The sequence below is a fragment of the Kogia breviceps genome, chromosome 2 (genome assembly GCF_026419965.1).
Source record: "Kogia breviceps isolate mKogBre1 chromosome 2, mKogBre1 haplotype 1, whole genome shotgun sequence".
Classification (NCBI taxonomy): Eukaryota; Metazoa; Chordata; class Mammalia; order Artiodactyla; family Physeteridae; genus Kogia; species Kogia breviceps.
In genome coordinates, this window is record NC_081311.1 from 49,355,602 (window position 1) to 49,382,725 (window position 27,124).

At 38.1% G+C, this 27,124-nt stretch overlaps 2 protein-coding genes across 7 annotated transcripts in view; one reads left to right on the top strand and one right to left on the bottom strand.

The window, feature by feature from the left end:
* The window catches only part of SHLD2 (shieldin complex subunit 2), a 95,387-nt gene extending 87,924 nt beyond the window's left edge, over nt 1-7,463 (bottom strand). For 4 of the 6 annotated variants that reach the window (XR_010838909.1, XM_067025212.1, XM_067025213.1 and 1 more), the window contains exons 1-2: nt 7,252-7,463; nt 6,074-6,129 (exon numbers count right to left, since the gene is read on the bottom strand). The gene's annotated coding sequence lies outside the window, so the exon portion shown is untranslated. The remainder of the gene's footprint in view (nt 1-6,073; nt 6,130-7,251) is intronic. The other 2 variants (XM_067025211.1, XM_059053921.2) reach the window with 1 other exon arrangement.
* Nucleotides 7,464-7,513: 50 nt separating this feature from the next.
* GLUD1 (glutamate dehydrogenase 1) overlaps nt 7,514-27,124 on the top strand; it is a 39,301-nt gene continuing 19,690 nt past the window's right edge. Inside the window, exons 1-4 of the mRNA XM_059053930.2 lie at nt 7,514-8,067; nt 22,835-22,915; nt 23,460-23,515; nt 24,669-24,732. Of these exons, the coding sequence (XP_058909913.1) occupies nt 7,614-8,067; nt 22,835-22,915; nt 23,460-23,515; nt 24,669-24,732 (655 nt within the window). The 5' untranslated portion in view covers nt 7,514-7,613. The remainder of the gene's footprint in view (nt 8,068-22,834; nt 22,916-23,459; nt 23,516-24,668; nt 24,733-27,124) is intronic.

The window sequence follows — 27,124 nt, forward strand, 5'->3', positions numbered from 1 at the left end:
TTTAGTTTAAGCCATCTTTATTTGGATATTGTTACTTGAGGGCCAAAGCATCCTAACTAACAAAGCTAACGAATATCTGTTCATTGCATGCTATCCAGATCAGGAAGTTAAATTGTTGCTACTTAGCCAACTCCAGCCATTACTGTTACTTGAAAACTGGGTTGGCCTCTGTGTGGGTATCCAGCCAATAGACACATCCAAGCCAAAGATCGGGAAAAGGAAGGATTTATTACTACTTGCAGCAAGTAAGGAGAACACCGGGGATCTTTCCCAAAGCAGTGTCTCCCAGAACAGCAAAAGTGGGGAAGTTTTAAGGTAAGGGTACCTGCATATTCATGTAGGCACTTGAGCAGAGGAGAATTCGACATAACGCATGGCCAAAAAAACACAAAACAAAAACAAACTGGGGCAAATCGAGGGAAAGGTCAACAAAGTCCAAGCTTTAGTGTTTCGAAGTCAGGAGGGTCAACATCATCCCATCCTCCACCTGAATGGGACTTCAGTTCCTGCAGAACTCAAAGATATATTATTATGTATATCCCCTGAGAAGGAACTAGGACTCTGCTTTATCACTGCACTATTGTTTGCCTTTTCTCTGTTCCTACATTCTCTCAGTTCCCTTAAGATCAGAATTACTGAGACTTGTTCAAGGGCAAGCATTGTGGCCAGGCTTAGATCACAAAATGGCTTCTCTTATGTCAAGAAAACCACTCCTGGTTCTCTTTCTCCAGGGACCCCTTAAGTTATCTGCTTACATTACCAGTGTCTCTACCTTAATCCCTACTACTTCATTCATGTTTTTCTTTTCTGCCTTTCACTAAGGAGAAAACTCAGTATAATTATACACACACCTATGCTTCACAGTAAAGTCTGTTTCTTCTGCAACTCTCCATGATGGCCAACGGGAAGGTACTTTTTTCTTCTCCAGTATATTTTTCAGTTATGTTTGCTTTTAACAGCATCAGAAATGTGTTGCAATTTTTAGCCTATAATTTCTTTCTTTTCCCTATTTCCATATTGAAATCACAACTGATCTAAAATTTCCAGAGAGAAAATGCTAAAGATAGAATAAAAATTTGCTATTATAGAGGCTCATCCACATAGATCAATAAGTGAAGCTGAATGGTGAGGCATCTTGAATAATGAATAACTGAACGTACTATCCTTTTTACCTATAAGGAAAGCAAAAAACTTAACATCAATTTAAAAAAAGAGAGAGATAGAGACATAATGAATTATATACACATGAGTTCAAAATCCTAGGTTAGAACAGTTAATTTTTAAGAGACCTCACTTGTTTCTTGCATGCTATGCTTAAAGGGATAAAGAACCTACTACGATTTTTCATGTTTACTCATAACAGGGAAAGAACCCTTAAGCAAGAGTTGATAAAACCTTTGTTGAATATTATTCAGCAACACAGCAAAATGAAAACTTAGCCAAACTAACCAAGCAGATATAACTGACATTTGATTTATTAAGAAAAAAAAAAAGCTTTTTAAGAGGAAAAAGACTACAAACCCTGAAAATTTCAGATCGTTTTCTTGGATATAGTTTCTTTTACTGTTTTTCTGCTTATTACAAAAACATACTCACTAAAGGGGAAAAAAAATCCAAAATTACAAACTTTTATGAATATCAATCAGAAGCACAAAAGCAAATATTAGAAAAAATTATTCTGAAAACTATGGCACAAAGACTTGAAAAACAATCCATGAGGCACCAAAATTACCAATACTTGAATAAAACACAGAACTGGAGATATTCATAATGGCTGTTTAAGCCAAACTGTTATGATGATCAAATTGCTTAACCAAAATATACGCTACCCTGTATTTTCAAACCATGCTGTCATTTATCTTCAGGCCTTTGCAATGGTCTTCCCTCTTTATGGGGTACTCTTCTCTCCCCCACACTCATCTGGCTGGTTAATGAGGTACTGACAAGCACTTGAGAACTAAAACCTATTAAAATTAATAACATGAGAGGACTTCCCTGGTGGCACAGTGGTTAAGAATCCGCCTGCCAATGCAGGAGACACAGGTTCGAGCCCTGGTCCGGGAAGATCCCATGTGCCACGGAGCAGCTAAGCCCATGCGCCACAACTACTGAGCCTGCGAGCCACAACTACTGAGCCCACAAGTCACAACTACTGAAGCCCATGTGCCTAGAACCTGTGCTCCACAACAAGAGAAGCCACCACAATGAGAAGCCCATGCACCGCAACGAAGAGTAGCCCCCGCTTGCCGCAACTAAACAAAGGCCGCACGCAGCAACAAAGACCCAAGGCAGCCGTATAAATAAATAAATAAATAAATAAAAATTAATAACATGGGAACCTGATTTAAATAAAAAAATCAAGATTTTTAGTTCCTTGTTTTAAAAGCCCTTTTAAAAAATTTTAGATATTTGATTTGTTATATCATTTGGTTTTATTATATCATTTTTAATATCCAGATAGGAAAATTTATGTCAAAAATGAACTAAACAACTCTATAAGAGAAACAAAATTCTGATGTCTATTAAGTTCAGATTCACTACTCACTCTTAAGGTAAAGTAGTCCTGAGATGAAAGAGTTTGAAAACTGATATTCTATGTAATAGGTTATTCACTGCAGCACCGCTGTAACTTCAAGATATTGGAAACAACCTACATGTCCATCAATGACAGAATAGCAAAAATAATCATGGCACATCCATACAATGAAGAACTATACAAAGTAACAAAGAGTAAGGAGCAATTAGGCAATAAAATAAAACACATCCAGATTGGAAAGAAAGAAGTAAAACTATCTCTACTTGCAGATGACATGATCTTGTATAGAGAAAATCTTAATGAATCCACTACAATAATTATCAGAATAAATGAGTTCAGTAAGGTCAAAGCATAAAAGATCAATATACAATAATCAACTGTATTTCTGTATACTTGCAATGAATAATCTGAAAATGTAGTTAAGAAAACAATTCCAGTTATACAGCATCAAAAAGAATAAAATACTTAGTAATAAATTTAACAAAAGAAGTGTAAAACTTATATTCTGAAAAGACAAAACATGGCTGAAAGAAATTTTTAAAGACCCAAATCCATGAAAAGACATCTCATGTTCATGAATCAGGAGATTTAATATTGTTAAAATGGCACCACTCCACAGGTTGATCTATAGATTCAACATAAAACTAAAATTCCAGCTGGCTTCTTTGCAGAAATAGACCACCTGCTCCTAAAATTCATATGAAAATTCAAGGGACTCAGAAGAACCAAACTTGAAAAAGAACATAGTTGGAGGACTCACACTTCCTGATTTCAAAACTTATTACAAAGCTGCACTAACCAAGACCCTGTGGTACTAGCATAAGGACAGACATATGGGTAAGCGGAAAAGAACTAAAGAATGCAGAAATAAACCCTCACACCTAGGTCAATTGATTTCAAGAGTGTGAAGACACTTCAGTGTGGAAGAAATAGTCTTTTGTTGAACAAATAGTGCTGGGACAATTGGTTATCCACATGCAAATGAATGAAACTGCATTCTTTCCTTACTCCATGCACAAAAAATCAACTTGAAATGTAAAAACTAAAACTACAAAACTCTTAGAAGAAAACACAGGTGTAAATCTTCACGACCTTCAATTAGACAATGGTTTCTTAGACATGGCACCAAAAGCACAAGCCACAAAAGAAAACATTTATAAGTTGGACTTCATCAAAATTCAAAACTTATGTGCTTCAAAGGACATCATCAACAAAGTGAAAAGAGAAGCCACAGAATGGAAGTAAACACTTGCAAATCATATGTCTGATACAGGATTTATATCTAAAATATATAAAGAACTCTTACAAGTCAACAATAAAAAGACAATCCAATTTAAAAGTGGAAGAAGGATATGAATATACATTTCTTTTTAAAAAATATATACAAATCATCAATAAGTACATAGAAAGATGCTCAACATCATTAGCCATCAAGGAAATGCAAATCAAAACCAAAATGAGTCACCCCTTCACACCAGATAATAATGAGTGTTGGGGGGCTGGGATGAACTGGGAGATGGGGACTGACATATACACTACTATGCATAAAATGGATAACTAATGAGAACCTACTGTATAGCACAGGGAACTCTACTCAACGCTCTGTGGTGACCTAAATGGGAAGGAAATCTAAAAAAGAGGGGATATATGTATATGTATGACTGATTCACTTTGCTGTACAGCAGAAACTAACACATTGTAAAGCAACTATACTCCAATAAAAATCTGCAAGAAAATAAGTGTTGGGGAGAATACAAAGAAATTAGAATTCTCTGCCTATAGGAATTAAAATGGTCCAGCTTATGTGGAAAACAGCTGGGCATCTCCTCAAAAGATTAAACACAGACCCGGCAATTCCACTCCAAAGTGCATACCCAACAGAATTGAAAACATACATCCCAACAAAAACTTGTACAAGAACATTCATAATAGCATTATTCACAATACCCCAAAAGTGGAAATAACCAAATGTCCATCAAAGATGAGTAGATTAAAAAAAGAGGGCTATAGCCATACAATGAACACTATTCAGCCATTAAAAGAAAAGAAATATTGATACATGCTACAATGCAGATGAATCTTGAAACATATGCTAAGTGAAAGAAGCCAGTCATAAAGAACCATTTTTTTTAATTTATTTTTTTAACATCTTTATTGGAGTATAATTGCTTTACAATGGTGTGTTAGTTTCTGCTTTATAACAAAGTGAATCAGTTATACATATACATATGCTCCCATATAGAACCATATATTGATTGCATGATTCCAGTTAAACAAAATGTCCAGAACAGACAAATCTAGAGACAGAAAGTAGAAAGTATGTATTACCTTTCCAAATTAAATTATTTTTAAAACAACTATGTTGTTCCTGTATTTATATGCTGTCTTTCTAAATCCTAAAATAATTCTAAAATATTTTTTTAAAGCACTTGAAAGCACAAACGCATGCTATGAATCAAAGAGAAAAGACCTGGAATTTTGAAACAGCTAAGGAAAACTCATAAACCTTAAAGGCAGAAAACCAGTTGTCTTTGTTGAATGCTATCAAATGACCAAAAGTCCCTTCAAGTTAAATTCTAGCCTCCTTTTGTTTTTTTGTTTTGTTTTGCTTTGTTTTTTAATTTTTATTTTATTTATTTTTTATACAGCAGGTTCTTATTAGTTGTTTATTTTATACATATTAGTGTATACATGTCAACCCCAATCTAGCCTCCTTTCGAACTGAAAATTATTATCAATAAACTTTAATTTGCAAAATATCTGTATATTTTATAAAGCAATCATCAATGTTAAGCTGAAACTCGCTAGACTTTACATCACAGTAAATAATTTTAAACTAAATGCAACAAACACTTAAAATACTTCTTGGAATAACAGAAATAGCATAACTTGGAGTCAGATACACGGTTTGAATCTTGGTGTGCTATTTACCATCTAGGTGATCATCAACAATTTGCTTGGAGCTTGAGCCTCAGTTCACCCTCCAGATAAATCGAATTATAATACCTACTTCAGAATGAAAAGAAACATTCCAACTACTTACTAAATAGGAAGGTGGGGGTCAGGACAGTGTTTGGATGATTCCACTCTTTTTAAAAAATCTATCTATACAGTTTGAATTTTTTTTACAACTTGTAAATAATTTAAAAACATAATAATTTTAAAAACTAAAAAATCTACTTTAGGGGTTCTTTTAGAGATATTTCGAAAAACATCTACACATAGGAGACTCTCAATTAAAATTTCCTCACTCCTTCCATAGCCTTTCTACCTTCTTGAATTCAGGTGAACAAAACTGGGAAGAAGCAGTTAAACATTTATTTTTCTGAAGCCTATAGTTATCAAGAAAGAGATAAACAAGGGCAATAAAACTAAGCTTTTAAACCACTTTCCTCAAAACATATCTAAGAATTTAATCTGAAGGGGAAAAATTTCCACGTTTACTGATTCTAATCACTTTATTCTATACTTTGTTTTTGCCTGTTGTTGTTTTTGCAATATAAAATAATACTATCAAGTGAAAAGGAAATTTAGTACCTTAATCATTTGACCAACAAGACAAATTCAGGATTCAGTCCAGAGAATAGTTATCACTGAAAAACACAATACAAATATAATGACTATCATTTATCTAGCAAATAAGATAATACTAAAAAAAAAGATTAAGATAAGTTCCGCCTTTTTTGCTTTGACAGTACACTGAATAGATGAATGTAATTTAGTTGATCTAGGTTATCACCTTATACTGTACAGAATACTGTGAGAATTAAAATATTCTCTTCCATATGCTAATAGATGAATAAAGTGAATGTCAGGAAGCAAAATCGTTTTGCAGGTCAAAAAAGTGCCATTTTTAAATCACAAAAGTACACTGGGACCGCTAAAGCTGGTTATGCGGCGTCAAAAAAGTGCCATTTTTAAATCACAAAAGTACACTGGGACCGCTAAAGCTGGTTATGCGGCCTTCGATAGCTTGTCTTGAAAACTGAGTCATTAGACTTTTACAGGCATCTAATGTATAACTTTAGCATTTCTCATCAAGTATGTGTAAGTACATAATTAAACCCTCATGTCCTTTAACGTTTACAAATCCTATTCTGGACCATTAATACATATACTACTGAGAAACAATATCCGGGAGTAGTATTGCATTTCTATAGTGTCCTTGTTTTTAGACTATTTCAAGAACGTATCTCTGAAATGGGGAAGCACATTCAGTAAATTTTAAAAAGATACAACGATTTACAGAATTATTTCATCTCAACCTCATTTCGTGGTTGAATGGAACAAAATTAAAAACGTAAAAGTGGTGAAAGCCAATAGGTAAGGGATTCGCCAGCTCCCAGTCTTTCTCCTTTCCACTTCCTGCAAGCCACTTCAAAACTTCAACTCCCATGACAAGAGTTCTTCGAAGTCCCAGCGGATAAAGACAAGCTCTTAGCCCGGCCTCCAAACGCTGCTTCTCCGGGCCGCCCCAAGGCAGGCGCAGGGGTGGCAGGATGGCTGCCCCGCGCCCGAGGGCGCGCGGGCGGAAAGGAGGAACACCCATGACTCATTCACCCTCGGCCCACCGCCAGACCGCACCACCTTCACCCGTGCGCACGGTCCCGGGACCGGACTCTCAGCGCCCCCCAGAGGCGGGTATGCCCCTTCCCCAGGGAGGCCCCCTCCCCCGGCAAAACAACCCCCGCACGAGGCCAGGGCCACGCACAAACCTGAGACACCTGCTCTCCGCAGATCCCGGAAGCTTGCGGGGTCCCTCCCCCCGCCCCTCGCCCTGCGGGCATGCGCACCAGGACGGCCCGCGCCTGCGCGCCCCCGAGAGCCCCCGCCGGCGCACGCAGCTGCCTCGGCTGCGTGGGCGGCGGGCGCCCCCTGCCCTGCAATTTACAGGCGACGTTGGCCCACCGCACCCTAAGTCCGTCCTCCCGTTAGGCGGCGAGCGCTGGAGGGGAGGGGACAGCCAGAAAGGCAGGAAGCTGCGGCTTAAAAGGGCAGCCCGCGCCGGGTCCTTCCTCCCTCTGTCCGTCCCCGGGCCTGTGAGAGTGCCTGCCTCCGCGGCCTCCGTCCTGCCGCCATGTACCGGTGCCTGGGTGAAGCGCTGCTGCTGTCCCGCGTCGGGCCCGCAGCCCTAGGCTCGGCGGCGGCCGAGTCGGCCGCGCTGCTGGGCCGGGCCCGCGGGCAGCCCGCAGCAGCCGCCGCCGCCCCGCAGCCGGGGCTCGCGCCGCCCGGCCAACGACAGTACAGCGAGGCGGCGGCCGACCGCGAGGACGACCCCAACTTCTTCAAGATGGTGGAGGGCTTCTTCGACCGCGGCGCCAGCATCGTGGAGGACAAGCTGGTGGAGGACCTCAAGACCCGGGAGAGCGAGGAGCAGAAGCGGAACCGGGTGCGTGGCATCCTGCGGATCATCAAGCCCTGCAACCATGTGCTGAGCCTGTCCTTCCCCATCCGGCGCGACGACGGCTCCTGGGAGGTCATCGAGGGCTACCGGGCCCAGCACAGCCAGCACCGCACGCCCTGCAAGGGAGGTGAGCCCCTCGTGCCCTGTCCCGCGGCCCTGCGCAGCCCCGCCCGGCCTCCAGCCTCCTGCCTCCGGGTCGCGGCTCAACCCAGCCCCGGCGGGCACTGTCCCCCTCCCACGATCCCTCCCAGCCCCGGCCTGGGATGTGTCAGGCTCTGGTGGATAGTGAATTTTCCGCCCTATCCCCACCACGTAGTTGGTCCTTCCCCCGCGAGCCGTCATCCCCGGCTTATGCTTGTTGATGCTGTATGCAGAAGACACTGCACGGCTCTTTTGATCCTAGCGACTGTGACAAACAGGGTGGGTCTTGACGGAAATCACTTGTAGAAAAGGAAATGACCAGCCCATCAGATTGTGCCTCTACAAGATTTTGTGGGCTTCTATGACTCAAGCGAACGCAAACCACGAAATAATTGCTTTCGGATTTTTTCACTCTTTGTACAACAGTGACAGATGATACAGGAACGTACAAAAATGAATTGCCTGTTAGGTTTGAAATCCAGAGTTTTACTAACCAAATGAATTTATTAATTATACTTCGATCTTTTATTAAATTACTTTTCTACTCTGGCAGCTTCAGTTTTGCACACAAAAAAAGGTAATACATGAGCAGTGTAACATCTGACAAACACCAGGCATCCTGACAGTAAATCTAAAGGGTGTAGACTACAGGACGGCCCGCCAGCCAATGGAATGAAATAGCCCTGGGGGTGTGTACTGGTCTAGTCTAGCACCAGATTTGAGCTTGAGGAAAAGATAAATTGCTTGAAGAAAGGGGATGAGTTGGTTAAAATTTGATAGTCACCAAGTTATCCTGTAGTTTAAATTTTTGAAGGTCTGTAGATTTGGCTTCTTCTGCAGTCAGATTGCTTTCTTTGAGCAAATATAGGCTCCCCCCCCACACTGCTTTTCCCCCCTTAAAATCGCACAATGCATCTTTAATAGTGCTTAAAAGTAACATGGCAAAACCATTTTTTTCCATTAAAAAAATTATGTAGAATAAAGGGCCCGAGGAGGTAGAGTCTAGCTGGAGGTTGCTTGGATAATAAGCACAGAGGATGTTGGGCTAGACCCTTTGTCTCAGTAAATCTGGTCCAGTGTTCTGTTATACCAGCTGACTTCTAAGGATGATTTTTAGAAATCTCTCTAGCAGAAAAATTTGCTCTGCTGGCATTCTTAGCCCAGGAACAAAGGTTGCTTCAAACTACAAAGGTAAATGATTTACCTCTACTACTTGCTAAATTTGCATTGACCCCACCCACTTCTAGGACTTAACCTTTAGAGCTTGATTATCCTCTAGCTCTCAGTTTCCTCTTCTAAAACCAACTTTTGAACCACTTTGACCTCTGGTTTCCCTTTCCAGCTCCAGTACTACATAAAACATACACACTGTCCATCTACAGCGCCTTCTTCCTATCCACTCCCTTATTCTCTAAACCAAGAATACAAGTTCAAGCTCCCAAGAAAAGCAAAGATGTTGGAAGAAGAGGCAAAGTTAACAGATATTAAATTGCAGTGTTTCTTTAGAATGGACATCAAGTTTATATACTATCTTGTTGGCAGTATTTTCCAGTTGCTTAAAAGGTATGCAGCGAAACCAGTATATTTGTTTTTCTGCAGGATCTGAATTCGTTTGCTTTAAGTTCTTTATATTATTCTGTTCTTTCTATGCCAGGCCCTCACCTATCATGAGTCACAACTGCACACTCACTAAAGCAACTAAAGTTTGCCCTAATTTGTTAGTCCTCTTCCTCTTGCCACAGCAGTTTTATACCAAAATAATAATAAACCTAGCAACAAATTGCATCAGCTATACACAGCACTGTTACTGTAACACTTGTTTCTACTAGAATGTAATATACAATTTCTCTGTTCTATTTATCCCATTTACAAGAAGGCTTGCTAGTGAAAGCACTACTAAATCCCAGCATATTAACAGAGAAACGGAAGTGAAACTAATAAATAGTAGCAAGCATTGCAAGATAATGTGAAAGAAAATCAGCCTCTATAAGTGATAAATTTATTATCTTAAGAAATTTGAAAGACTTTATGGAGAGAAAAGGATGGTGGAGGATCAGATAGCTATGCAGGCTCTTCAGCGTATTTTGGGAGTGCTTAAGATAATGAACCGGATACTAAATAGATGTCAGCAAAACGGGGGTACTGTAGACATCCATGCTTTGCTTTCATGACACTCTGGGATTTTCCTACCCATTTATCACCCCCATCTTGTTGCAGAGAATGTATATTCCAAGAGGGACTTATTTTCAGTGGGTTTTTTCCCCCTCTAATTAAACAGTACAAGAAAGTCTGTTAACTTCCTTGGTCTCACCCTAGTTTTAGAAATATAGCATGTATTAGGTGACTGAGATTTTTTTAAATGCTTTGGATAAGCTATGTGAACTTACCCTCCTCAGCACACTTTTCTCTCCCCATCCTAACTCAGCTGCCTTCTTGACCAGCTTCTTTGGGTTGGGGGGGACCCTTGTCTGCTCCTCATCATCCTTTTCCCAACCCTCAGCTTTCTAATCTTTCATCAAGAGCAACCTTTTACCTGAGTTTTCCAACATAAAATTCTCAAGGTTGTAGCAAAGCAACAATCTAATTTATAATATGGGTAAGGGAAACAGGTGGTTTTAAGACCTAAGGGTGGCTGATGTGTACTTTATACTGAGTATATATTTAATAAGTAAATATTTAATAATACATACTGTGTTTGTGCTTCTCTTTTCCCACATAACCATATTTAAATGAACGCAATAGATTTGCATCTGTTAAGGATTTGCAAAAGAGTGTGCTTCATGCTCTGAAAGGAAATTTTAAGGGAGGCCTTAAAAATATTTTCAGCAAAGATGAACCTTGTGGGAATTTGCTTTAAGAAGACTTTCAAAGGTTCTTAGGTGTTTGAAAACATTATCAGTGATTATTCCTGTTAACTTTTTCAGAATAAATTCTCTGTATTTTATTGGCCCTGGTTCGACCTGAGATTAATATACCTTTTTAGAAGGAAATTTATTATTTAACTCACTGGGGGAGAAGTAGAGAGATTGATGATAGCAATTCATTGATGTAGGAGTCAATTTACTTTCTATTTGCTCCTGTCCTCCCATCCTCCACCCCCTCCGGTCTTCAGATTAAAAATGTTGAGTCCAAATTTCCTGTGACTGATTTTTCCTCTTAGAACTTTCTAAAATTATCATTTAAATAAAGTTGATGGAATCCTGATGCACTGACCTAAATCTTTCATTTAACTGCAAATATCAGCATCCCACCCCCCAAAAAAGTGTGTCTTATGTTAACCCATTGACTTGTTTTTAAGAGCCAAAATGCAAAAAAAGAAACAGTAGGAGGTAGATGGTCTTTGTTCTTGTCTTTGGGCAGCTGGATACAGGGGCTGGGGGCAGGGCAGCCAGCTAAGGGTTGGAGTCAGTACAGTATTGAACTCCCCCTGGGCCTTTGGGGTCTAAGTTTGTGGTAAATGGCAGTGCTTTTTGAGAAAACACTAGAAAGTACTGATACTGTGGTTTTTGTTTGTTTTTTTAACATCTTTATTGGAGTATAATTGCTTTACATTGGTGTGTTAGTTTCTGCTTTATAACAAAGTGAATCAGTTATACATATACATATGTTCCCATATCTCTTCCCCCTTGCGTCTCCCTCCCACCCACCCACCCACCCCTCTAGGTGGTCACAAAGTACCGAGCAGATCTCCCTGTGCTATGCAGCTGCTTCCCACTAGCTATCTATTTTACGTTTGGTAGTGTGTATATGTCCATGCCACTCTCTCACTTTGTCACAGCTTACCCTTCCCCCTCCCCACATCCTCAAGTCCATTCTCTAGTAGGTCTCTGATACTGTTTTTAAATGAGACATCCTGTGCTTTCACTGGAAAAGAAAAATGTTTCTTACTTATTTCTCCTATGCTGAATTGACAACCATCAAAACGGGTAACTTTGAATAAATTCACACTATCTAATATTTTTAGAATGTGAGGATGCATCTACATCTGCTGCCACAAGGTAAATGTAATCTTTGTATATAAATTTAACTCAACTTGGAAGTTCAGTTAGAACACAGGTAGTTTATGTCTTCTACCCTCTAGCCCTTAGCCCTGAGTTACTGTTGTTTTTAGTACTTTTTTAGTTAAATATGAATTACGTTGCTGTTATAAAGGTCTTCTTATTTCATGGGAGCCAAATGCCCTCCCCGAAAATACTAGGGAATGAAGAGCTACGATAATGGTGGAGACCTGTAAGCCAGGTTGTCCTCAGTCTTCCTGTCACTTTGTGTGAATCCCCTCTAGCTAGTTTGCTTTGGCAGTAAAAGCCCCATATGCAGGAAGACAAACACTTACTGCTCACTTAATATGCAAAGGACAGTTTTCAGGAATTGGGGCATCAAAAATTGGAGGACAAACACCAGTAGTATGTATCAAACTCCAGATAAACTGACAATGTTTAAATTTCTAAGAAATGACTTAGATTTTATAACTTATACAGTGGGAAGAAACTAGGTTTAGATTGTTGGTGATAATTTAGATTGCTTAGGAAAATTGTTTCTTATCCAATTATGTTAAAGATACTGAGGGCTTTGCCAACAACCAATAATAATTAGGTTGTTATAATGTAAATAACAAAGAAAAAACCTTTAATATCACTTTAATGAAGCACATTGATTCATAAATGGCCCATAATTGCTCTACCCAACAAACCCCTGTTAAAATACTTACCTATGACTCAAATGTTCTAATAATAGTGAAAGTTATAAAATGAAGCAGCTCTACTCCCATTCCTTTCCTACAAGATAACGGTGAACAGTCTTAAGTCCACAGCTATTATCTAAAACTGACCTAGCTATCCAGATGAATCGGTGTTTTCCCCGTTCCAGAGGCAGAAATTAATGCAGATTGAAGTACTCACTATCAAGACTGAAGCGTTGATGTATGAAATACTACTGATAAAGGCAGGAAAGGTTTTATGAAGGGCAAGAAGACAATCTGGGAGAGGGCTGCTCAAGACATTTTTAGCTTTCAAAAGGCAGCTGTACCTGGGAGAGTCTGCCTTCACAAAGGTCAACTGGCAAAACAAGGGATAGCAATAATAGCATTTATTGAGCTCTTACGTGTACACCAGGCATTTTGCTAAGAGCTTTTCGTGCATCACTGCTTTGATTCCTCAGAACAACCTCATGAATGTAGAGCTGACCCAGATTTTCGGATGCAGATACTAAGGCTGAAGAGTGAGGTCTCCACTGGCAGGGTTACACAGCAGTAAGTAGTAGGGTTGGGTTCAGGCTCCAGCCGTCTGATTCCAGCACCCACCTTCTTAGTCATTGTCTGGATATATTCATGTAAAAAGTTACAAATTGTATCATGGGGTAAGCACTGATTGAGAGTCAAGTCATGCCATCAACACAATGATTCCTACTACTTTGGATCGTTTGATATTTGTTAATAGCTATAGAAGACCTAACTTCTTGCTAGAAAATAAATGCGTTCACAGGTTATGTCTTTACCAGTCCCTTTTTGTAATTACTTAGGCAATGAAGGAACATTTTAAAAGTTTTCCATTGAAAGAGGTTTCAAGAGCTTTGGTGTTTAAACAGTTTATGTCGGCCAGAAAACCTCATTTCTCCACCAGAGTGTTATTTCATGTATCTTTATGGGTTTTCAGTGTGATAATTTTTTTGGCACTTTGCAATATGTTTATTCTTTAGAGTTATTCAAAATTTATTACTACTCAGGTCACTAAATTTTAAATGGCTTTCTTCTGGGTGTCTCTTCCTAAAAACTAAGAAAAGCCTTTGTTTATCATGAATTGCTATTCTCTTGATTGTTCTTGGAGAAAGTCTGTTAGACCTTCTAATTTTTCTAAATTGCTGCTTGGCTAGAGGAAAATGTGAAAGATGACACAAATGAAAATTATAAAGGTTGATTTTCCTTTCCTGGAACCAGTCAATAAGTGACACAGTTGGAAGCACACTGCGTAATATGTTACTGCAATAGGAGTTCAAGGAAGATGCCCGGGAAAGACCATCTTGATTTGGAAGTAGGGAAGGCTGGTTAGGAGTTAGACTGGGGAAAGGTCATTTCAGATAGAGATGTCGTAGAGGGGGTGGCATCAGCTCAGGCAGGAGGTGGTGGGACTGTGTGTTGGGGTCATAAGGACAGAATATGTTTGTAAATAGTGAAAAGTAAGGTTTTATGGAATAATAAATATTTATGTGGTCTCTGCCCACAGTTCCTAATACAGAGCTCCTAAAATCCTTGTAATTTCCTTAGTGATAGGGTTTCTGGGAGTATCCATTGTTCTAATATTTGGCCTTTGACTCCAGTTGCTGACACAGAGCCCCTGAAACCCTTGTAATTTCCTGAGTTATGGGGGGTGGTAGGAGCATCCTATACAGAGTTCCTAAATCCCTTGGAATTTCCTGGGTGATAAGAGCACCTTTTGTTCTAATGAGGCAACTCTCGATGGGCTCCTGGTTAGCTTCAGGATTCCCCTACAGGTAGAATATATGGAATGGGGAGTCAAAGATTTAACTCTCATCTGAGACACTGGTAGAAAAACTGGTATCAGGGAAAGAAGTGTTACTAGGAAAGAGGATTGAATTTTGAAAATAAAGGAAATCTGATGTAAAATGATCCTTAGGAAAAATGGAGATACAGGCATATGTTTTTCTCAATCTTACCCTTACAAAAAATGTGTGGTGCCCGTCCCTACCTTGTCTCCCATATCCCTATAATTCTTCTCATCCTCTCTTAAGTTCCCTCTCAGACTATCACCTAGACTTGTAAATAATAGATATGAAACTAGATATCTGAAATTTTGAGACTTTACCTTTTTGAACCTTTTTATAACAAATTGTTGTCTTTTACTAAGTGTTATCCACTTTATATTCACCAGTTTTACTAACATCATTTCCAGGACCTGTTTGGTATGAAGATATGACTACACTTAGTGTTATTATCAGAATAAGGAATCTATAAAACAAAAATTAACAGAATACCCCTTTTAATTCATATTCTTTCCTCCATCCATCGGGCAGTAAGTTAAATACTTAAACACAAAATAGCTCTATGTTCTATAGATATGTATGTACATAAATGCAAGGAAATGACTTGGAAGGTTATACATACATTTAAGTTGCCAAGAATAGTCACCCCTAAGGACTGGGGTCATAAGTGGTAATCAGGAGACATCAGCTTTTTCTGTATTTGAATTTTGAAAACGTGCGTTATGTGTTAACATAATTTTGAAATTTTAGTGGAAAGAAGAAATATATTTTTCATTTGGTTTTTCCAACAGCAGCTAAACATTTGCTTCCCAGAAAGCTTAGTTTTGTCTTTTCAAAATGCTTAAAATAAAGATTTTGATAATGGGTTAAGACTGTAAAGTGTTTGTTCCCTGCCTCTTACATGGAACAGTACATGGATACTGTCAAGCAATCCTTAGTTTCTGTACTAAATGCTCCTTCCTGGAGCTGAAGGAATTTTTGTGAGACTTCTAGTATTTTACATGGTCATTACTTGCTGGTGGGTAGGTACTGGTTCCTCACTGCTTCTTTCCCTCCTCTCCTCATTTTTAATTAAGTTATGCTCTTCTATTGCAAGTTAGGGAATATTAAGTGAGAAAATAGGTTCTAATGAGTAAATGGCAAGTGTATTAGTGCATGAATTTTAAGAGCTCTAAGTCCTCTTTGCCTTTCTGGGGTTCTGTACTTGTGGTAGAACTCTTGGTTATTGAGTAAATAGTTTCTGAAAAGAGACAATACCGTTGGAAATTGAATTTCTGGTCAGTAAATCAAACCCTGTTAAAAGATCCAGGTTCAAGTAACTTTTAAATCCCCATTTGAATTTTCATGAATGTGTTCAGTTAATGATTCATCATAAAAAACAATGGTGACTTAGTCGCTAGGAGCTTTTTTGTATGTTTTTGGGTTTGAGTCAGCTAGCAAAAGGGAGAGAAATTCAAGCTACTCAGTGTGTTTTCCACTGCATCTTTTTCAAAATAATCAGCTGGTGTGTTTTCTTTATCACCATAGCAACTTAGTCAGTTTTTGCTTTTGATTTTTTTTTTCCTCCTAGAAAAACTTACTGTACACCAATCTTAGGCTCTTGAGGATAGTAAGGAAAATATTTGGGAATTAAGTTAAAAGGCTGAGAAATGTTTTGTGCTGTGTATAGTTTGCAGAGGTCTGCATTTCATTAATGTTCTTTTGAAACATCTGATTACCAGTTAGCTCAAAATAACTATATGTTAATTTAATTTATCTGGAGAATCAAAGGTATGATTTCAAAGTTCTATCACCAACCTTTCCTCCAACTTTACCAAGTTTGATAAATAATAAACATTGTAATGGGTGGTGTTTATTTAGTTTCCTCTGGTGAACTGAAAGCACAGATTACTCTTTCAGCTGTGGTCCTTGATTTTAGACCCCGTTTCTTTCTTTTCTTTTGTAATTTTTATTTTATATTGCAGTATAGCTGATTTACAATGTTGCATTAGTTTCAGGTGTACAGCAAAGTGATTCACTTATACATATACATATTTCTGTTCTTTTTCAGATTCTTTCCCAGATAGGTTATTACAGAGTATTGAGTAGTGTGTAAATGTTAATCCCAACCTCCTAATTTATTCCTCCCCACCAGACCCCATTTATAATGACATCAGACCTGTGGTCCACATCTGTATAATCACCCAGTTCCCTTTCTAGTGTACCCAGCCATGGACTCGTGCTTTCCATTGGAAGAATCTACCTCCATTATTACATCTGTCGTTCAAAGATCCTGTTGATCTCTTCCCAAACAGTAGCAATGCTAGTGTCAGCGTAGGCTCTAAGACTTCAGGACACCAAAAAACTATAATATACTTTTCTCCATTTTTGTAACAAAAGTTGTTCTGTCTAGTTTCCATCCCTGTGCCCCATCCAGTCCCTGTTGGTCTTGCTTACCTTTAGCCTTCTGTGTCACAGAAAAGAGGGAAAGAAAGGCTTGGTTTTATAAAAAGGGAGAATATTCATACTGCAAATAAGGTCCTTCTTGCTTCATTTTGGTTTAAAATGTTTTAAGTTTTTTTGGTTTTCTTTTATGCATGTGGGTATTTGGCTTTATTGAACGACTTTGTCTTCATACTTACTATTTTTGATATATAGTAGGCATTCAAAAATGCTAGGTTTTCCCCTTCTTTCAGAACTTCAAAGTATATGTCGCATCATTTTGTCCTTCATGTACACCAGTTGTGCTAATATCTCCTAATCCACTGAATTTACAAATTTATTGGAGAATATTGTCTTTTTTGCAGTCATATTCTTAGCATTCATTAGAATGTGGTAAAGAATTTTCAGGTGGCAGTATATTTTTAGTAATTATCTTTGGTTTCCAATCCCAGAGAAAGAAGAGTAACTAGCCTTCCCTTGGGTGTGGGTAATTCCTGTATTACTGGAGTCTGTACTAGTATATCTGCCAAATTCCACACGTAAAAACATTCATGTATCACTAAGTAGAAAGTTAAAAATGAAAGCATATGTCTTCTTTAGCCCAGGCATCCCCTGCATTCATTTCTAGGTCTCTCACCCTTATCAGTTCCAGGGCTTATTCCCCTGACTCCACTGCTTTCCTTATAGTGGTCCCTTGCCTCAGTTCACTAGAAGTCTTCATTGGTTCCTAGCCTGCAGAAAATGCCTGTAGAGTGAGGTGATTTGTGTAACTACTACTCTTCAGTGTCTTGCAGTTGAACTGTCTAAATGGGTGTGGCTAGGAAAGAAAATTTCACTTTACAAACAGAAATTCCTGGGTGCCATCCAGTGGAAACATGTTTTTTGTTACATGCAGTTTCTGACTCATATCATTCCAGGACTTTTGCAATAAAATAGACTTTGTTTACACTGTTTTGTAGAAGGAGGGGCCTGGTTTCTAATGAGCATTTAAGTCTAGAACATTAGGATTGCTGTCTGATTTATGAATGTTAGTATTTCAAGCTGTTTTTCGTTTCCCACTGAATGCATTAGTTATAAGCACTGGGTAAGGGAAAGTAACTTTTCCCCCACTTAAGAAAGCAAGGAAAATTAATGTAACTTAGTGACTATTTCCATAGACTCTAAAAGCACAGTGAAAAAAGTGCTTCAACGGTAATAGGAAAAATGCTGATACTTAATAGAGCACTATTTTACCACCTCCATGAATTTGTCTTGAGAAGTAATAAAATCAAAGTTTATTGAGCTGTTTGTTTAAAATCCTATCCATTTAAACTTTTTAAAAACTACATTTCTTTGTTATTTGCCACTACTTTGCAATACTTATAATAGCAGTGAAAACAGTTGAGATTGAAGTATTGACTACATGTAGACACTGTGCCAGCTGCCTCAAACACATTATCCCAAGCAATTCTGGCATGAAGCCTAAGAGCATTGTTTGCACCTCCCCAGGTGAGCAAGTGCAGATGCCCACAGCAGTTGCTATTGGGGTGAATTCACTTAGTTAGGAAATGCTGGGCACTGCACCCAACCCAGCTCCCTGACCTAGCATAGTTTCCACTCAATAATATGCCTATTCACTAAATGACAATTTGTATAAACACATTTTAGTATTTAAACAATTTTTTAACTTAACCAAGGAGATAAAAGACCTATACTCTGAAAACTTAAAGACATTATTGAAGGAAATTGAAGATACAAAGAAATGGAAAAATATCCTGTGTTCATAGATAGGAAGAATTCATAATAGTAAAATGTCTGTACTACTCAAAGCAGTCAACAGGTTTTATACAATCCCTATCAAAATCTCATAACAGGACTTCCCTGGTGGTGCAGTGGTTAAGAATCCACCTGCCAGTGCAGGGGCCCCGGTTTTGAGCCCTGGTCCAGGAAGATTCAACATGCTGCAGAGCAACTAAGCCTGTGCGCCACAACTACTGAGCCTGTGCTCTAGAGCCCACGTGCCACAACTACTGAAGCCTGCGCACCTAGAACCTGTGCTCCACAACAAGAGAAGCCACCGCAATGAAGAGTAGCCCCCGCTCAACGCAACTAGAGAAAAGCCCGTGTGCAGCAATGAAGACCCAATGCAGCCAAAAATTAAAAAAAAAAAAAAAATCTCATAACAATTTTTCACAGAACTGGAACAAATAATCCTAAAATTTATATGGAACCGCAAAAGATCCTGAATAGCTAAAACAGTCTTGAGAAAAAAGAACAAAGCTGGAGGTATCATGCTCCCTGACTTCCGACTATACTACAAAGCTACAGTAATTAAAACAGTATAGTACTTATACAAAAACAGACACATTGATCAATGGAACAGAATAGAGAGCCATAAATAAACCCACACACTTATGGTCAATTAATCTACAACAAAGGAGGCAAGAATATACAATTGAGAAAAGATAGTCTTTTCAATAAATGGTGCTGGGGAAACTGGGCAGCTACATGTAAAAGAATGAAATGAGAACATTTTCTCATGCTATACAAAATAAACTCAATGGATTATACAAAAATAAACTCAATGGATTAAAGACCTAAAGGTAAGATGAGAAACCATAAAACTTTTAGAAGAAAACATAGGCAGAACACTCTTTGACATAAATCATAGCAATATGTTTTTGGATCTGTCTCCTAAGGCAAAGGAAACAAGAAAAATAAACAAATGGGACCTAATTAAACTGTAAAGTGTTTGCATAGCAAAGGAAACCATAAACAAAAGACAACCTACTGAGTGGGAGAAAATATTTGCAAATAGTATGACTGATAAGGGGTTAAATATCCAAAATATATAAACACCTCATACAACTCAATACCAGAAAAACAACCTGATTAAAAACTGGAGAGAAGACCACAAATAACAAATGTTGGTGAGGATATAGAGAAAAGGGAACTCTAGTAGAGTTGGTGGGAGTGTATAAAATTGGTGCAGCCAATTTATGGAAAACTGTGGTGGTTCCTTGAAAGAAGTAAAGATAGACCTACCATAGGATCCAGCAGTTCCATTCCTGGGTATATATCTGAAGCAAATGAAAATACTAATTCAAAAAGATACATGCGGGCTTCCCTGGTGGCACAGTGATTGAGAGTCCGCCTGCCGATGCAGGGGACACGGGTTCGTTCCCCGGTCCAGGAAGATCCCACATGCCATGGAGCGGCTGGGCCTGTGAGCCATGGCCGCTGAGCCTGTGCGTCCAGAGCCTGTGCTCCGCAATGGGAGAGTCCACAACAGTGAGAGGCCTGCGTACCACAAAAAAAAAAAAAAAAAGATACATACACCACCTCAGTGTTTAGAGCAGCATTACTTACAATAGCCAAGATATGGAAGCACTCTAAGTGTCCAACAAATGAGCAGATAAAGATATATATATAATTTTTATATATTATATATATGTTATGTATATAAATACATATAATATAAAAATGAATGCTACTCAGCCCTAAAAAAGAATGAAATTTTGCTGTTTGCAACCACATGAATGGACCTGGAAGGTATCATGCTTAGTAAAATAAATGAGAAAGACAAATACTGTATGTTATCACTCATATGTAGAATCTAAAAAATAAATAGGGACTTCCCTGGTGGCACAGTTGGGAATCCGCCTGCCAATGCGGGGGACACGGGTTCGATAAACTAATTTTTTAAAATAAAATAAAATAAATTTTAATAATAAATGGATAAATTTCACAAAATGAAACATTCATAGATATAGAGAACAATAGTGGTTACCAGGAGGGAGGGGCAAGATAGGGGTAGGGGATTAAGGGGTACAAACTACTGTGTATAAAATAAGCTACAAGGATATATTGTACAGCACAGGGAATATAGCCAACAGTTTATAATAACTTTTTGTTTGTTGGCTGCATTGGGTCTTTGTTGCTGCGCACAGGCTTTCTCTAGTTGCGGCGAGCAGGGCCTGGCTACCCATTGTTGCAGTGCTCGGGCTTCTCGCTGCAGTGGTTCTCTTGTTGCAGAGCACAGGCTCTAGGTGTGCGGGCTTCAGTAGTTGTGGAACACGGGCTCAGTAGTTGTAGCCCTCGGGCTCTAGAGTGCAGGCTTAGTAGTTGTGGCGCACAGGCTTAGTTGCTCTGCTGCATGTGTGATCTTCCCGGACCAGACCTCAAACCCATGTCCCCTGCTTTGGCAGGAGGATTCTTAACCACTGCACCACCAGAGAAGTCCCTGTAATAACTTTAAATGGAGTATAATCTATAAAAGTAGTGAATTACTATGTTGTATACCTGAATACTTCAATTTAAAAATTTTTAAATTAAGTTACCCGTTTTTTTTTGCTATATGCAAAAAAAAAACCTGTCATTTCTCATTCTAAAATTTTAATAATAATTTATTCCACAAATAATTTGAGAACCTATTATATGCAAGATACAGTTTTCTAAGAGCTTGCTTTTCTAAATATATTCATTTTATTTTTCTGATAGGACAAAGAAATATGTTCAGTTTCAGAATTTGCTCTTTATGATCATATACCGACAGATGAAATTCTCTTGAAACGCGTCGTTTATGTTTAGATAGGTGTTTTCTGAAACATCTGAGAAGCCAGCTTTTTTAAATGACTAAGGGAGTTTTCTCAAACTGCTGGTCCATAAGAATACTGTATATTTCTATCTGAAAAACTTTTATTCCCAGAATCCTTTAAGAGGTGTCCCTGGGCCCCCATACTTGTGACTCAGTGTCAGGGAGCCCCAAGCAGTGTGCAAACATCAGCCTCACTCAGGCCTTCTTCCTTGGGGTTGAGAAGCAGTGGACTAAAAGGATGAGAGGTGGCTTAACCCTGCAAAACTTGTAAGGGATATTGACTAAGACCCCCAAAACCAAAACAGTGGGCACAGCCGCTTTCTGTGTCCCCTCTACCAAACATCTAGTTTGGTAGAGGATTGGGGGCATTAAGACTCCAAGTTGCCTGTCTGCTTGGCTACCTCCCATCCTTATAGAAGAGTGAAGGGAATTGCTCATTTCCAGGAAGGAGAGATGACTTTGTCAAGCTTCTCATTTCTTGGTTGAAAGAGGCTGGCAGTGGGTATAGGGAGTTACAGGTAAGGATTTCTTTGGTTATACCCCATTGAAGCCAAAACCTCTATTTAGACATCTGATATTCAAGTTGAAACTATCAAGCCTGTTAACTATCCATTTGCCAATAGCAAAATTCTTGAACTCTCTGCTACGAAGTCACCTAAAGCAAAAAGTAAAAGAAAGAAAAGCCTCCATGGAGTTACTTGCCTCCCTGAAAGTGTAAAAAACATTCATTTGAAGGTAATTTTTGTCTGTGAAATTATATTTACTGTTATTTCCCACTGGGTTATAAGTCCCAGAAGGACAGGACTACCTTATCTCGAAATCCCCAGAAACCCTACTTGATGCTACTCATACCAGAAAGCAAACACTGAACTTCACCAATCTTATTCTCTTAAATATGAAAATACTTGAATCAAATTCAGTGCTCATTCTGTCGCTCTTTCTGGGTATCTAATTAGTAGCCTTTTTCCTACTGACTCTTTTTTTTTTTTCTGGCCAAGCCATGCAGCATGTGGGATCTTAGTTCCCCAACCAGGGATCGAACCCAAGCCCCTCTGCAGCAGAAGCATGGAATCTTAACCACTGGACCACCAGGGAAGTCACCCTGTTGACTCTTTAGTCATAAGCTACTTTAGGTGTTCTTGAAAATAACTGTAAAAAGTGTGGACATTTTCAATTTCTAGAATTTTTTTTTCAACATGCCAGAAGGATGTTCTAAATATATCCCCTTTTTTTCACCCCCCTCTTTTTTTTAAACCACTAGGTATCCGTTACAGCACTGATGTGAGTGTAGATGAAGTAAAAGCTCTGGCTTCTCTGATGACATATAAGTGTGCAGTGGTTGGTAAGTGGTCTCCATTGCTGCTACCTAATAAGAACTCTTTGGGGAAATATGTTTGCATACAAGGTTACTTTTAAGATGTTAGAGAAATATACCTCATCAGAAGTGGGGGTTTTTTGCTTTTAGGTTGCACAGTTTGACTTATATCATTTTTCAATTAGTCTTAATTAAGATTTAGTCTTTTTTTTTTTAATGGGGAACTTTATAGGAACTAATTGAATTTTCCTTAAGTGTAGATCTTTGTTTAAATCCCTTTCTATACTCTGTAAATAAGACCAAATCATAGTAAAAGGAAAATAAATATGCGATTACATTTTAGAAATAGTAAAGCACACTGATTAAATATGCATAGTAATTTGCCTAGTCTAGTTTCTGTTCACTAGAATTTTAAGGTACAACATTTTAGAAAAGATAGTGGGTTTATTTATTGAATTTTCTGAAACTAAAGCTAAAATTATCACACTTTTATAATATTACACAGTGCTTTCTGCCTTTTTAATTCTTTTAGCCTTTATATGGAGTAATAACTTTCAGCCTACTCTTTCAGATGTGCCATTTGGGGGTGCCAAAGCTGGTGTTAAGATCAATCCCAAGAACTATACCGTAAGTATCAAAAGTGACATTAGTGCACGTAGTGCATTTACAAATGACTTGAAATTACTGGACTTCTGTGTATCCCCTATACCAGTGAGATTAATGGTTCCTAATGTTTTTATAAATTTATTTTTGGCTGTGTTGGGTCTTTGTTGCTGCACGTGGGCTTTCTCTAGTCGTGGTGAGCAGGGGCTACTCTTTGTTGCAGTGCACGGGCTTCTCGTTGCGGAGCACAGGCTCTAGGTGTGCGGGCTTAAGTAGTTGTGGCTCATGGGCTCTAGAGCGCAGGCTCAGTAGTTGTGGCGCATAGTCTTAGTTGCTGTGTGGCATGTGGGATCTTCCCGGACCAGGGCTCAAACCCATGTCCCCTGCATTGGCAGGCAGATTCTTAACCACTGCGCCACCAGGGAAGTCGTCCTATTGCTTTTAAAAGGAATGGAAAAACAAACAGATAATTAACTCATCGAGTGTTTTGCCATATGAAAGGTCACCTACTTACATCAATGTCCTTTTTCATTTTCTTACTTGGTTAAAAGGTAATTAATATAATTAGTATACCTTCATATTCTTAAGCATTTATATTCATGCATGTTATATACGACTATAATATAAATGTATTCTATATATAAATAAATATTATATACTATATATAACTGTGCTCTGAGATTTTTATGTTGGGATCCCAAGGTTCTAGTGACATATCTTAACTAGTTTGGTAAAAATTTTATTATTTATTCTATCAATTCCAAGTTAATTTAAGCTGCTAATTAACCTCTGTATTAAGTTAAATAAATTATGTGAATAAATATCTGTATACAAACAATATATATGATTTTACTTTTTTTAATTTGCAATCTAAATGAAAATACACCATGAGGATTGCTCATAAGATCCTATATTAATACAGGAGAACAGGTTTGAGCCTTAGCACTACTATCTGTTCCTTACGTAACCCAATTTCTGGTCTCTCAGAAATTTAAAATTTAATTTTTGTGTAAAATGGAAATACCTACTTTATGAATTGTTCTGAAGATTACACAAGAAGATATATGAAAATGTCCTATAAGTAGAAAATAGGATGCAACTGTTATCTCCACAAGTGGTTTTTCTATCAAAAATTATTTTTTCATTATTATTTGTGTTTCACCTTTTTCCTTTATAGGACAATGAATTGGAAAAGATCACAAGGAGGTTCACCATGGAGCTGGCAAAGAAGGGCTTTATTGGTATGTATTGCCATGTAGATTTACATGGAGTGAGAACATCTAAAAAGTAATTGTCTTAATTTAAACTCCTGCTTTTGTGTATACATGCATAGAGAGACTTGTCCTGTTACTTTGAGAGATTGGGTTCTGTGTTAAACATGGTGAACATACCTGGGCCTGTTCATGACACCTCTCTAATAGAAAAGTTCAGGTTCTCAGTATACAGTGTGGATACCAGGAGAGGTCACTTCTACCTCTTCTCCTTGTACAGATATAATAAAGGTTTTTGATCAGTGTAACAGATTGAACAACAAGCACAATCACAATTGTGATATCCAGAAAGATTTTAGGAACTAAATAATGCCTGCATTATAAACAATTTTTAATATGCAAAAAGCAGTTTTGCAATAGTAATCCTGTTGCAAAAGCAGTGAGAAAACTGATGCTGTTTGGAATTGGAGGCTTAATCAGGCCTTTCCCTTCAAAGCAGTGGGCACAGGCTGGGAGGTGTGGAGGCTCATGCTGATTGATTACTCACTGTGACATCACTGGCTGATTTTAAGGATTCCTGGGGCTCCTAATGTTTGTTACTCGGACTAAATTTCTGAGGGTACTGATTCTTCATTATCTTGATTTTCTATTGTACTATTATCTATGTATATGTTATTTTGTATATGAGATGTGAATATTCTTTTCTGTAATATATAGTTATTATTTAATCTTTAAATTTCAAGCAAATTATCTATTTATTTTCTTGTCCTAGAAAGATTCTGATTTGTTTTTAAAAAATAAAATCATTTAATAGAATTTTGCCCCTTTAACAATAGTTAAAACTAAGAAGACTGACTAAAATAGGAAAGAACATCTACTTTTTCTGTTTTCCTGTCCCTCTTGTTTTCCTTCCCCAGTATTCTTCTCACTGTTGACAAGTTCCTGTGAACTTAATATATCCTTATTTTGAAATCTGCCCCTTTTAAGTAACACTAGAACTTTACTAGATTTGTCCTGTCTTTTATAATTTAAAAGGCATTTGGATTCTTGGCATGCATCCTCCCTGGCACTGCTGGGAGCTTTACTTTCACAGTCATTGTATAGGGTTAGCACTAGTTAATGAGATAACTACCTCCTTCACAGAAATATCTACTAATTCTGATAGCCTTCATAATTTTTTATGTCATAACTTAGCTTAAACTCTTAGCTTAAATCTCAAACGTATTTAATAGTCTTAAGTGGTTTCAGACTTTATTCAGTTGTATTTATTGTCCATATATACAGGATATCCAGCTTAATTTTCTCTATATTCACAAGAACGCTGTAATTGCAAAGGTTAAAAAGTGATTCATTGAAACACTGAAAGCTTAAATATTAGCAATTTGACTTTTTTGCTTATGTGCAAAAGCCACCATGCAGCTAAACTGACATCTGGGCCCAGAAAGCTTTGTAGCATAAGAGGGATGCAGTTGGCATTCTTTCTCTCTCCAGGGCACAGAACTACTCCTGAGCAAACCTTTGGAACTGATGTCATTTAGGTTGTTTTCTGACTTCCCTTTCCACAGAGTTTCAGATTATGGGTTAGACCTGAATCTGCTTCCTGGCTCTGTCACTTTGTGTGAGTTTAAGGTCAGCTTTTCAATTTCTGCAAAAAGAGTCAGCTCTGGTTTTGATAGGGGTTGCTTTGACTCTGTAGACCTATTTGTAGAGTGTTGCCATCTTTTTTTCTTAATTTTGTTTTATTTTTTATACAGTAGGCTCTTATTAGTTATCTATTTTATACATATTAGTGTATATATAGTGTATATTTTATACCTTAGTGTATACGTGTCAATCCCAGTCTCCCAGTTCATTCCACCCCACAACAATGCCACTTTTCATCCAAGGGAGAACATTCATACCTTATTCTATTTTCCACTTTAAACTAGTCCATGAACACTGAATGTCTTTCCTTTTGTTTTTAAACATACATTTTATTTATTTATTTATTGGGTTTTTTTTAAAAATTAATTTATTTATATATTTTTGGCTGCGTTGGATCTTCATTGCTGCACGCGGGCTTTCCTAGTTGCGGCGAGCGGGGGCTACTTTTCATTTCAGTACGTGGGCTTCAGTAGTTGTGGCTTGTGTGTACAGGTCTCACACTACTTTTGTTAAGTTTATTCATAAGTATTTTATTCTTTCTGATACTGTTCTAAGAGATATTAGTCTGCCGTATTCTTTTCTTAAGAAGTCTTTGATACCAGGATAATACTAGCCTCATAGAATGAGTTGAGAAGTGGTCCTTCCTCTTTTTCTTTCTTTCTTCTTTTTTAGTTTGTGCAAGGGTGTTAATTCTGTTGTGTGAGTTTAGATACCACCTTTGTAAACTGTGAAGTTCCCTTTTCATCCGCTATATCTCTGTGCACCAAAGTTACCCTTT